The 13,891-nt window shown below is 42.1% G+C and overlaps 1 protein-coding gene across 1 annotated transcript in view; it reads right to left on the reverse strand.

The window, feature by feature from the left end:
* The window catches only part of ZNF704 (zinc finger protein 704), a 251,943-nt gene that overhangs the window by 26,137 nt on the left and 211,915 nt on the right, over positions 1-13,891 (reverse strand). Inside the window, exons 5-6 of the mRNA XM_033202167.1 lie at positions 8,069-8,169; positions 3,523-3,790 (exon numbers count right to left, since the gene is read on the reverse strand). Of these exons, the coding sequence (XP_033058058.1) occupies positions 3,523-3,790; positions 8,069-8,169 (369 nt within the window). The remainder of the gene's footprint in view (positions 1-3,522; positions 3,791-8,068; positions 8,170-13,891) is intronic.

Raw genomic sequence — 13,891 nt, forward strand, 5'->3', positions numbered from 1 at the left:
ATAACAGACGCTGGTGAGGAAGCAGAGAAAAGGGATCTTGTATATACTGTTGGTGAGAATGTAAATTAATACACCTATTATGGAAAACAATATGGAGATTTCTCAAAATCTAAAAACAGAACTACCATATAATCCAGCAATCCCACTACTGCGTATTTATTTAAAGAAAAGGCAATCAGCCTATCAAAGGGATACCTGCACTCTCATGTTTACTGCAGCACTATTCACAATAGCAAAGATAATATGGAATCAGCCTAAGTGTCCATCAACAGATGAAGTGTCAAAATGTGGTAAGAACACAATGGAATACTATTCAGCCATTAAAAAGAATGATATCCTGTCATTTGCAGTCATATGAATGGAACTACAGGTCACTATGGTAAGTGAAATAAACTAGGCACATGAAGACAAACATCACATGTTCTCACTCATATGTGAGAACTAGAATAATTGATGTCATGGAGGTAGAGAATAAAATGATAGTTATGGGAGGTGGGGAAGGGTGTGATGGGCCATGGTGGGGAGATACGTTGGTTAGTAGGTACAAACATACAGTTAGATAGAAAGAATGAATACTAACGTTTGATGGCAGAGTAGGATGGCTATAGTTAACAACAATGTATTTTAAATTTCGTAACAGCTAGAAGAGAGGACTGGAAATCTTCCCAACACACAGAAATGATAAATACACAAGGGATTAATATTCAAAATACCCTGACTTGATTATTATACATCTTATGCATATAACAAAATGTTATGTGTACCCCACAAATATGTATAAATATTAGGCATCAATTTTTAGAATGGTGTTGTTGAAGAAGATTCATTGGCATGGGAAAATGTTCATGATATATTAAATAGAAAAAATAAAATACAGTAAAAACAGTTCTGCAACAGATCCCTTTTAAAAACTGCACATATATAAACACAGAACAAAGTCTTGAAGTACATACAAAAAATATTAACCAAGGTTGGAATTAGGGATGAATTTTCTTTCTTTACTGTGTTTAATATTTTCTATGCTGAGCATTTATAATTTCTATAAACAGAAAAGTCTCAACATTTCTAAGTTTATGCCTTGGGAAGGACATTCGAGATCAACTAGTGTGTGTTCCAACTCTCTCATTATATAGATGAGCAAAATGATTTAAGTAAGTTGGCACCCATGATTTCTGGCCTAAGTGTAACAGTGATAAATAAAGATGAATGAATTACTTGTTTTGACCAACATAATAAGAGTCAGGAATGAAATTTATTACACTAATTCAAACATTAGCTCTATTCCATTACTCTTGAGTTTAAGTCTGCTAAATAAGTGGCTAAATTTTTCGACTAAATTTGTAATTTTCTAATTACAAATATATTTGCTAGTGGCAGTGGCTTTGTACTTGGTACTACTGGAAAGCATTTTGACAATACACAGTAAGAGTCATAAGCTGTTCACTCATATTACATCCTCTGACTCAATAATTATTCTTCTGAGAATTTAAAGAAAAAATAAACACTACAGGCACAGAGATGTTTACAGTGGAGTTATTAATGATGATGAAAAAACAGGATAGATTAAAAAGTAAACACCTAATAATAAGAATGATTAAAACAATTTGGTGTTTCAATTTAATTGGATATTATTTAGTTACATGGAAAGTTTTTATAAAACAAGGGTGGGGGAACATAATTACAAGTATGTAAAGGAGATTTTAAAAACTGAATAAGGTAGTTGAGAATTATAGGACAAATATTTTCTTAAAATTTGAATGTATTAACATTGTATAAAAACAAATCAACATTTAAAAGAGTTAATGGCCAGGCATGGTGGCTCAAGCCTATAATCCTAGCACACTGGGAGGCCAACATGGGAGGACTGCTTGAGGACAGGAGTTTGAGACCAGTCTGGGCAATGTAGTGAGAGCGTGAGAGCTCGTCTCTACAAAACATTTAAAAAATTAGCTGGATGTGGTAGTGCACACCTGTAGTCCCAGCTACTTGGGAAGCTGAGGCAGGAGCATTGCTTGAGCCCAGGAGTTTGAGGCTGCGGTGAACTGCACTCCAGCCTGAGAGAAAGATTGAGACCCTGTCTCAAAAAAAAAAAAAAAAAAAAAGTAACTTCTGGTGGGAAAAAGGGAGTTTTACCCCGTCCTAAATTTGTAGGATTTGTCCCTAAGGTCTTGTCAGACTTTAGCATGACTCAGGATTATCTGGAGGGCCTGTTAAAACAGAATGCAGGGGGGTGTGGAAGAGGGGTGGTCCCAAGAATTTACATTTCTAACAAGTTCCCAGGTGATGCTGGCACTGTTGATTTGGGGAATATTGAGAACCACTACTCTAATCTGAGATGCTTAATTATCCATTTAGAAGGCAGGGCATGAAGTCCCAGATTTGGAGTGTGATTCTGCCATTGTGCCAAACCTTTCCAATGCTTACCTTTTATTTATTTATTTTTTTGAGACTTACTCTGCCACCCAGGCTGGAGTGCAGTGCCATGATCACAGCTCACTGCAGCCTCAACCTCCCTGGGCTCAGGTGATCCTCCCATACCTCAGCCTCCCAAATAGCTGGAACTACAGCACACACCACCATGCCTGGCTAATTTTTGTATTTTTTGTAGATATGGGGCCTCACCACGTTGTCCAGGCTGGTCTCAAACTCCTGAGTTCAAGTCATCCACTTGCTTCAGCCTCCCAAATTTCTGGGATTACAGGTGTGAGACACTGTGCCCGGCCTTATTTTTTTTTTTAAATAGATACTTATATAATGTGCCAGGCACCATTTTGAGGGCTTTGCAACATTAGGGACTTTTTTTTTTTTTTTTTTTTTTTGAGATGGAGTCTCGCTCTATCACCAGGCTGGAGTGCAGTGGTGCAATCTTGGCTCACTGCAACCTCCGCCTCCCGGGTTCAAGCGATTCTCCCACCTCAGCCTCCCGAGCAGCTGGGACCACAGGCATACCCCACCATGCTGAGATAACATTAGGGATTATTATTATTATTTTTTGAGATGGAATTTTGCTCTTGTTGCCCATGCTGCAGTGCAAGGGCGCGATCTTGGCTCACTGCAACCTCTGCCTCCTGGGTTCAAGTGATTCTCCTGCCTCAGCCTCCTGAGTAGCTAGGATTACAGACATGTGCCACCACACCGAGCTAATTTTGTATTTTCAGTAGAGACGGGGTTTCACCATGTTGGTCAGGCTGGTCTCAAACTCCCGAACTCAGGTGATCCACCCGCCTCGGCCTCCCAAAGTGTTTGGGATTACAGGTGTAAGCCACTGTGCCCAAGGGATTTTTATCATCATAACAACCTCTATGGGATCGAATCCACAGGCAGCACTGGGCAAACTGAGACTAGACCATAGGACCCTATCTGTGTGAGATCTTGGTTTTAAAGGGAGAAAAAGAAGCAAAGCTACTGGGCTGCTGTGTGTGATGCTGTTTTTCCACCAAGTTATCTTTTACTCATAGGCCAGATGGCCCCTGGTTTTGGTCAAGGTCAAAGTGATTGCTCTCACAGTCCCCTGCAAGTCACCTGGTAAGCATGGTCAGTGTGCACGAGGTAGAGGGTGGTGGGAGCTGAGCGGCTCAAGGGCGTCATCAACTTAGTCTCTGTTTTGGCACAAGGAGTTTCTGTTCGGCTTGAATCTGGGATGGGGAAAGTAGGAGGTGAAGCCAGGGACTGGGAAGGTGAGACTGGGGCCAGGCTGCTCAGCCCATCTGCCACTGAGTCTGTGTTGAGCTTGATCTCAGTGTAGTAAAAGTCCTCTTCTCCATCACTGTAGTCAGAGTCTCCAACGCGCCTAATGCAAAAGAGAGCAAAACAATCATACTAAGCCAATCTGTTTTCTTGCCTCGAAATCTTGCACATGCGTTTCCCCTCTGTCTGGAATGCTTTTCCTCCCTCTTGTTTGCCTTGCAAACTCTTCCTTATTCTGTAGCACTCAGTTCAACGGTTCACTTCCAGGGAACCCTTCTTTGATGTCGTAAAGCGATTCATTCATTCATTCACTCATTCAGTCAATTATTCAACGATGATTTATTGAGAATCTAGTATGTTCAGGCACTGTTCCAGGGTCTCCTGATAACACAGTGAATAAAATATAGACTCCGCCCTGATGGAACTTAGAGTGGGAACTTACAGGCAGACAAGAAACCCCTAAAGAAATAGATATTTATTAGGTGGGAGCTAAATAATGTGTATACATGGACACAGAAAGTGAAATAATAGACATTAGAGACTTCAAAAGGGGGAGGGTGGGAGGGAGGTGAGGGATGAGAAATGACCTAAGGGGTACCACTTTCACTATTTGGATGCTGGCTGCACTAAAAGCCCAGGCTTTATCACTGTGCAACACAGCCATGCAATGAAACTTCACCTTGTACTCCCAATCTATGAAAACAAGAGATTAAAAAAATTTAAAAAAATTAAAAAATAAATAGATATTTAATATATCAGGTGTTACTAAGTCCCAGAAAGAAAAATTCAGCAGCCTAACACTGTTGTTAAGCAGGATTAGTGACGGGGGCACTATTTTAAATAGAGTGGCCAGAGGAAGCCTCTCTGAGGAGGTGACATTTGAGTAGAGACCTGCCTAGAGGAAGTGAGGGAGACACCATGCTGGCACCCACAGTGAGGACACACCAGGGAGGAGTGACACAGAGCTCTCAGGTGGGTGGGCCTGGCAAAGAGGCCAGAGGCTGGAGCTCAGAACACCAGGGAGTGACGGGAGGAGTGAGAACATGGCAGAGGCAAGGTCATTCAGGGTCTGTAGCCCACGGCGACGGCTTTGGCTTGCATTCCGAATGTGGTGGAAGCCACTGGGTGTTTTCAGAACTCTAACTTAATTTTAAAAGGATCACTCTAGATACTGTCTGGGAAATAGAGGACAGGAAGACAAGAGCAAAAGCAGAGGCCACCGAGGAGCTGTTGTCAGCAATATTCCAGATGAGCAGGGCAGGCGAGCAGTGCAAGGGCCGAGACGTTAAGTCCTGGGTGTATTCTGAAGGTTGGGAGTTAGAACTTCACTCCTGTTAGTGCTCTGTGCTCCCTCTGAAGTGTGTTTACTCATCTGTTTTGTTAATCACTGGCTACCTGTCTGTATTTTTTTAAACCTCTTTGTTGCCTCACTATGACTGATTCTGTAGGGATGTGTTTTGTTTATCATATGTCACTCCACACATGTTGGTGTATTTGGCGGAGGGCAGGTACCTAGTAAATGTTGCCTGAATGAGTGAGTGAATGAATGGAGCTGAGGTTGTTGTAGCACAGTGATTAAGAGAATGGGTTCTGGGGTTAGACTTCCTAGGTTCAAACCTTGACTCCTACACATTCTAGTTGTGTGCATGATTTTGGTGGCCTACAGACAGCCCCGTTCCTCAGTTTCCCCACTTATAAAATGGGGATCATTAATTATAGCACCAGATTATTGTGATGATTAAGCTAATAAATATAGGGTGCTTAGAAGCAGACCTGACACAATATAAACGCTATGTAAAGTGCTTATTAAGTAAAAACAAAGACGATGTTAGAAGGTCTCAATTTTCACTGTCACCAGGAAAAGTAGCTTCTTAGGTGTTTTCAAAGTTCCTCTCCCTGAAACATAGTACATTGTACTTTTTCACAGAAAGTTTTGAGTAAAATAAAATAACGCTCCATAATGTCAGAAAATGTTTATTAGATGATTTGTGAGTTTGTAGAGAAGTGGCGCTTCCCTTCTCTAGAAACCTGGCTTTCCAGGATGGCTGGGCAGAGGCCATGGGTATCCCCTCACCGCAGCAACAGCAGATCACTGACTCAGAACATACCTTTTCTCCAGTAATGAGCCCTGCATAGAACCTAACACAAAAATCCATGCCCCACCTCTTCACAGGCCTGTTTGTTCAAATCAGTGGCTTGTCCTAGCCTAGCTCCATTTCCCCTGAGCTCCCAGGCTGAGGCACCTGGGGAGGTGTCTTTGCACCATATCAGGTCTGGCTGGGCTTGGCCTTGTGACCAGCACACCATTAAAGACCCCAGAGAGTGGGAAGAAGAACGTGCATCTGTTCTATTCCTGTCCCCACTTCCTTTCCAGTTAAAGGCAGGTTGAGTTGCTGCTGGCTGCCACGTGCTACTAACAGACACACAGGCCTGGGGGACATTGTGTGTCCCACGTGGGGATAAATCAGGACCAGCCCCTGGTGTACAAGAATGGAGTGAGGTTTAAGAGAAAAGTGGTGTGCTTTTTATATAGGTATGGCGTGTACTGCAGATATATCAGAGGTGAGGGCATATTTTCTTCCGGCTTTGACATGTTTCCCTCTTCATCCCCTCACCAGCCAATACTCATTAAAAATTCCCCATTATCCTACAGCCATGTAATTGAGTTCATGGATCAAGGCAAAGGTGTGTTCTCTCTCCCAGTGCATGAGAGAGCACAGGCACTGGGCTTCATAAGTATAGACTGGCCTCAAAGTCTTGCTAACCCAGGCCCATTCCTGTATGGTGCCTGGCAGGGCTATGAACCATAATTCACCAGGGAAATTCTAAAGCATATCAGGAAAAAGGGGATCCTAGGAAAGCAAAGTGGCTACATTTTGGATTCCACCCACTGTGCGAGTACCCCAGGAGCTCACAGGACTAACATGTGATACCACTTCTGGGGTCTATAAATACATATAAACAGCATATGCTTCTGATGGGACTGAATAGGGCTCAATTTTCTGGGCAGACAGACTTTAAAACAAATACCCTACCTCCTGGCTCTAGCTTTGGGAAGTTCTTTCTAAACCTTTAAAAAACGGAGCTGCTTCCATTGTGAATTGTCTTGACAATGAGATTTCAGGGGAGACACTGCAGGATTTCCTTCCCTGAAGGCTTGAGGAACAGAAGGGGGGTGTTCTGCCCTGAGGTATTTCAACTGGTATTTCTTACACATAAGGTAGACTCTGGTCAGGGAAGCCTTACAGGGCCGTATCTCCAGTGCCTGTTGACCTATGGGTAATATGCTCTGGAAGGCTCTGGTGTGTCCCCAAACATCAACCTGGATGATTACAGAGCTAGATCCCTGTTTCTCTCCATGGTCACTATGGAGCCACCCTCATAGATTAGCAATATCACCTTAGAAGCTATTTTCACCTTCTGCCTATACCATTTGTTGGGCATGATGCATTTTCTAAATGTATCCCTTGCTGGGTAAAGTGACTACTGTATTTATTTCTCTGCACTTATCTTGTGGAAAGGACTCCTCTGTGTCCAAGCACACAGGAGCCTGGCCGTGCATTTGTCCTTGCCTTATGAACACTGGTTGTAACTTACAGCCTCTCAAGGTCCCTTCTAAATCTCAGATCCCTGGATGAGATAGACTCAGGGCAAAAAGCACAGGACTAATGGAATACCACTGCCCCCCTGGGGTGACCTGTAACTGCTATGGCTCCTAACCCTTCATTTTATCTTTCCTTTAGAAGGCTGTTATATACTATGAGGAAAATTATACATTTTACAAATAAACAGCTTATTTGAGCAACAGAAAGTGACTGAGCCAGATGATCAGGCATCATAAGAATAAGCAACAGCAGCATCGATTGGTGTGGTGGTTCTGGAACGCTTTTTAGGCTATATATGCCTGTGAGGCTTAAAGTCATGAATACTCTCCACTGGAAAGTAAATGTACATTTTATTCCACAGGTAATTTCAGTGGGTTCAAGGACCCTTTGAAGTCCAATAACACATTCCAGGTTACTCTAGTGTTTGTACTTTACAAGTCTGTCTCACATATATTTTATCTTTGGCACTCACATGTGACCCTGAAGAGCTGACATTATTATAAATTTCCATAGGAAACTGCAGCTCTGGGCAGCAACTTGCCTAAAGTGACTCAGTAAGTGAACTAATGAGGCTCTAAGATGTTACATCCTTGTTCTTTCCACTGTGCCATATTGGCTTAGATGATCTGCAGTGGCCATCTCTCTAGAAATTAGGAAGACCAAGTCAGCCCAGTGTCCAGAACCTTTAAGGCACACTGTGGTGCACAATTTCTGAGTGCGGGTGGCCTTAGACTGAGCAGATGGAGGCTACATCCCCGAAGAGAGGGCTGCCTTACCCCAGATGGATGGTCCGGATGTGTTTCTGGATACCTGCCGCAGTACTCAGCACCTTCCCACAGTTTTTCCAGAGGCATTTGAACATCACCTTCATGGAATTCTGTAAAGGGGAGACAGTGATATTAAAATGGAAACTATTTTCTAACAACATTTTCTTTCTGTCATCCCAACATATTTTTTTCCTTCATTAGAAAAGTTAACAGCATCCCCAGTCTCGTGACTGTAACTCAGGACACTGTTGTAGGCACCCTTAGGTTTGTATCTTGGTGACCTCAGTTATTTCTTCATATCCTTCATGAGAAATGAGCTCTGTTGGAATATTTCAGATCATGTTCATGAAGGTAGTCACAGGGCCATTTTGGCTGTCTAAACAGTGGATAACATTCACTGAGCACTTACTGTGTGCTAGGTGCTGTCTTAAGTGTTTATCTCCTTTAATCCTAAAAGACAGATACTAATATTAATCTCCATTTTACAGATGCATAGAAAGCTCCAGTAAAAAGTGTCTGGTCAATGAACCAGCTACTGGCAAAGCTGAAATATGAATCCAGGGACTTTGGCTCCAGAAACCATCCCCTCCACCAGTACAAAATTCCACCTCTTCAACAAGGGTCGCAGTATTCTCTTTTCCTTTTTTTTTTCGGAGATGGGGTCCCATTCTGTCACCCAGGCTGGAGTGCAGCGGCACAATCTTGGATCACTGCAGCCTCCGCCTTCTGGGGTCAAGCGATCCTCCCACCTTAGCCTCCCAACCAAGTAGTTGGGACCACAGGTACATGCCACCATGCCTAGCTAATTTTTTTGCATTTTTGGTAAAGACAGGGTTTTGCCATGTTGCCCAGGCTGGGGCAATATTTTTCAAAACAGTCCAGTGCCATGATTAATAGCACTGATTTTGGGCTGATTTCTCAAGTTCTTGGTGCTCTATTTATAAAATAGGAATAATAATAGTACCTGTTTCACAGCATTATTATGAGGATTAAACGACATCATGGAAGTGAATCAGTTAGCAGAATGCTGACAGGAATAACCATTCAACCAACAGCAGCTATTACAGGATTATTATGATTGTGCGTCCTAAATTTTATAAAAAGTGAGTTTTCTCCAGGGAGGTCCCTTGTCATTGGGATGCCATCTCTTTGCTGACTGTTCCCTTGGGTATGGTGACAGTCACTTCCATGTGTTGACCAAGTCCCATTTCCTTTTCCTGCTGGGCACACAGCTAGACCTCATTTCCCAGACTCCCTTGCAGTCAAGTGGGATCACATCACTGAATTAGGGCTGATGGATGAGAAGTGACACACATTCCTTTTAAGTCTTGCCCCTAAACTACTTCCCAGTATCACCCCCAGTCTGCTCTGCTGGCTAGATGCAAAGGACACAAAGGTCTTAGGGGACAGCAAAACCACCAGATCAGCGTTCTTAATTTTTTGTTTGCCATGAACCCTTTTGGCAGTCTGGTGAAACCTATGAATCCTTCTCAGAATAGTGGTTTTTAATGTTTAAAACAAAATACACAAAATTATAAAGAAATGCAAGTGTATTGAAATACAGCTAGAAAAAACATTAAATATTTTGTAACCCCATTAAAAAGTGGTCAAAGGACATGAACAGACATTTCTCATAGAAGACATACAAGTGGCCAAAAAATATATATATATAGGAAAAAGATGCTCAATATCACTAATCATCAGAGAAATGCAAATCAAAATCACAATGAGATACCATCTCACACCAGTCAGAATGGCCATTATCAAAATGTCAAAAAATAACAGATGCTGGTGAGGCTGCAAAGAAACGAGAATGCATATACACTGCTGACAGGAGTGTGAATTAGTTCAATCACTGTGGAAGGCAGTTTGGAGATTTCTCAAAGAACTAAAAATAGAACTACCATTCGACCCAGCAATCCCATTACTGGGTGTATACCCAAAGGAAAATGAATCATTCTACCAAAAAGACCCATGCACTTGTATGCTCACTGCAGCACTATTCACAGCAGCAAAGACATGGAATCAACCGAGGTGTCAGTAGAATGAATAAATGTGTTACACATACATCATGGAGTATTATAAAGCCATGAAAAAGAATGAAATTATGTCCCTTGCAGCAAAATGGATGCACCTGGAGGCCATTATCTTAAGTGAATTAATGTGGAAACAGAAAAGCAAATACTGCATGCTCTCACTTATAAGTGGGAGCTAAACCATGGGTACACATGGACATAAAGATGGAAATAACAGACACTGGGGACTACTAGAGGAGGGAAGTAGGGAGGGGGTAAGTGTTGAAAAACTATCTATTGGGTACTATGTTCACTACCTGGGTGATAGGCTTAATTGTATCCCAAACCCCAGCATCACGCAATATACCTATGTAACACACCTGCATATGTACCCCTGAATCTAAAGTAAAAATTGAACTTAAAAAAATTTTGTAATATTGTAATATACATATTCTCTAATTAACATAGTAAATAACAAGACCTTGAAGTGGGCCTAATAACTAGCATAATTTTAAAGTAGTGTTATGAATAAATGATATTTCATGATATCTACTAAATTGTAATGTGATATGAAACATCTATGATTTTGGTAGGTATTAAAGTCGCAGGTGGTGCTAACATTATTATGCCTTGATGCCTTGAATCATAATTATAGGAAATGTTAAATTATGGTTAAGAGGTTGGTGAAAATAAAGATACACTTTTTCCCTCATACAGGTTCACCGACCTCCTGGATTCTATGTATCCATTTGGGGATCTGTGGATTCCAGGTTAAGAACATCTGCATTAGAAGGAAGAAGCCTGGATCCCCAGAGGGCTGTTTGGAGCAAAGACATCCACCCTCTTTGGAACCTCCACTGACCTGACTGGATTGTGACATGAGAGTAAACAAACCTTTATTGTGTTAAGCTACTGACACGAGAAAAATGGGTTGTTACAACAGTCAGCCCACCTGACCAACACATATGGCAGTGGTGACATCTTTCCCAAACTGCTGGAACTGATGTAGCTTGATTTATGTGCCTGCTAGAATATCTGCAATCAAGTACTTCTGGTTCACACCATCATACTCTTGATTCTATGAAGCAATCATTCACTTATTTAGAAGACGACTCATCAGCTATTACTGATGGAATCAGTATCCAGATGATTTATCTGGACAGCCACCCCATGTTGAAGATTTTCCACAGGTTTCTGAATTGAAAATGGTACTTGGGAGCTTCCAGAATTGAAAGTGCTCATGTGTTAGTGAATGGCTGCCTTAAGCATGGCAAGCAGAGGACAAGTGTGGTAGCACACTGCAGCAGTCTGCTAGAGCAGATTACTGACCACAGAAGGAACCCACTGTTCACATGGGCTTCATGAGTCCAGTGGTCCACTGTGCCCCAGAGGCTCTGCCTGGGTGGCCAGCATTCACAGCACAGCAATCTTTCTGTTTCTTCTGCAGCTCCTGGGCACACACACCCAGCTCCATGATGTTCTCCCTGCAGTGTGCAGTGCTGGGCATAGGACCCAGAGCTACACAGAGCTAGAGCTGAAGCTCTTTGAGATGCGGAGAAGCAAAGATATAATTAGGAAATTTTAAGTACATGATCCTTACGAGTCTGTGTTTATTCCAAGGAGGCAGTTCACAAATTTCAGCCTCTGTGACCTCCTTGAGCCAGTGATCTAAACACCTGAAATATAAGATGCGCCAGAGGGGGCAATTTAAATCCCAACTTCAAACCTGCTAGGTTCACAAAAAGAAATTCTGCAGAATTCAAAATATTATTTTACGCAAAGCATATAATTTAACAGTACTGTCTTAGTCCATTTTGTGTTGTCATAAAAGAATACCTGATGCTGGGTATAAAGAAAAGAGGTTTATTTAGCTCATGGTTCTGCAGGCTGCATATGAAGCATGGCGCCAGCACCTGCTCAGGTTCTGGTGAGGGTTTTTGTGTTGAGTTAAATCATAGTGGAGGTCAAAGGTGATGCAGGAATATGCCAAGAGGGATCTAACCTAAGGGGCATTCTGGCTTTACAACGACCCACTCTCCTGGGAACTAATCCACTCTCTCAAAATCCAATCCAGTCTTGTGAGAGCGAGAACTCTCGCCATTATGAGAATGGCACCATGCCATTCAAGAGGGATCCACCCCGATGACCCAAACACCGCCCAATAGGCCCCACCTCCCAACACCCCTACACCAGGATCAAATTCCAACATGAGATTTTGGTGGAGGTAAATGAACCATATCAAACCATGGCAAATATTAATGAACAACTCCTTACACTATGAATGCTTTCTGCCCATTTTTCAAATGATGAAGCTATATTGTAGAAAATATCTTCCACATAAGAGAACCAATGACTCAAGCAAAAATACATGTACCCAGCAGTCCAAGCATCTGTCTGGAAATGAAGTCATGATGGATGAAAACACTTTTTGATTAATTGCTAACCTTTTTGCTGATGGCATTCTTTCATTCATTAAACCAAGTATCTCTTTAGCAAGGAATATTCTAGGTTTTGGGGATAGAGAACAAAAAAAGAAATGAGGCTTCTTTCAAGGAAGTGAAATTCTAGTAGGGGAGAGACATAAATTATAATACATGATGACCATTTCAGATATAGCATGAGGCCTGTAGAAGGTGACTTTTGAGCTGGGACCTGAAGGTTGGAGAAGGAGCCAGCCAAGCTATGAGCTAGAGTTTTCCAGACATAGCGAAGAGTTAAGTGCAGAGGCCTGAAGATGAGAAAGAGCTTGGCTCTTGGAGGCCAGAAAGAATGAGGGTGTGTTGAGAGTGAAATGTGGGAGGGAGTGATTTGTTTGAGATAAAGTGGTGAAGCAGGGTCAGATCATGTGGGGCTTTGCACATAAAGGTAAGGAATTTGGATTTTCTTCTACAATAAAAGAGAAGTTACTGAAGGAAGACAGTGACACTATATGACTTGTTTTTTTTTGTTGTTTTTTTTTAAATATGACTTTGTTTTGGGATAGAAAACAAATGAGGTCACCAGCATAGAGTCACTGCGTGAAGTCACCACAGGTGAGAAGAGATGGTAGCTTAGAGGGTTTGGGCAGAGAGGATGGAGAAAAATAGACACATCCAAGACATATTTTGGAGGCAGATCCAACAATACTTGCTGTTGGGTTGACTATGAAGAATGATAAAAGGGATGGTGTTAAAGATGACTTCCATGTTTTAGGTTTGAATGACGAGGTGTGTTGTGGTTCTGTTTTGGATATGTTAATCTTGAGATGACTATTATGTATCAAAAGGAGACTGCACGCAGGACACTGGATATGTGAACCTGGAATCAGGGCGAGTCGGGGATAGAGATATAAATTTGGAGTCAGGAGCTGAAGGAGCACTTAAAACTTGGGTGTGGATGAGACCATCTAGGCAAAAATGCAGTTAGAGATGATTAGGGTGCACTGCAGCATCCAATATTTTATGTTGGAGATTGAGAAGGAGCAGTCAGAGAGGGAAGTGGTCAGGAGATCATGATATTAAAAGCACAAATGGAAGAAAGTGTCTCAGGAAGGAAAATGTGACCAATTGTGTTGGTCAACAAGGACTGGGAAGTGGTCCTCGGATTTGGAATATGGAGTATGCTGGTGGCCCAGATAGCGGTAAATCTCGTAGAGTGTTGTGGATGGAAGTCAGATTGGCATGGACTGGAGAGTAAGTGGGATTCAGGAAAACAGAGAGAGTAAGTGCCAATGTTTTCAAGAAATTTTGCTGACCGATGAGCAGTCAAGGGAGGGTTTGTAAAGATGAGTTATACTAAGGTGAGTTTCTACGCTGATGGGAACGACTGCAAAGACAGG

The sequence above is a fragment of the Trachypithecus francoisi genome, unplaced genomic scaffold (genome assembly GCF_009764315.1).
Source record: "Trachypithecus francoisi isolate TF-2019V2 unplaced genomic scaffold, Tfra_2.0 Lachesis_group7, whole genome shotgun sequence".
NCBI classification, from domain to species: domain Eukaryota; kingdom Metazoa; phylum Chordata; class Mammalia; order Primates; family Cercopithecidae; genus Trachypithecus; species Trachypithecus francoisi.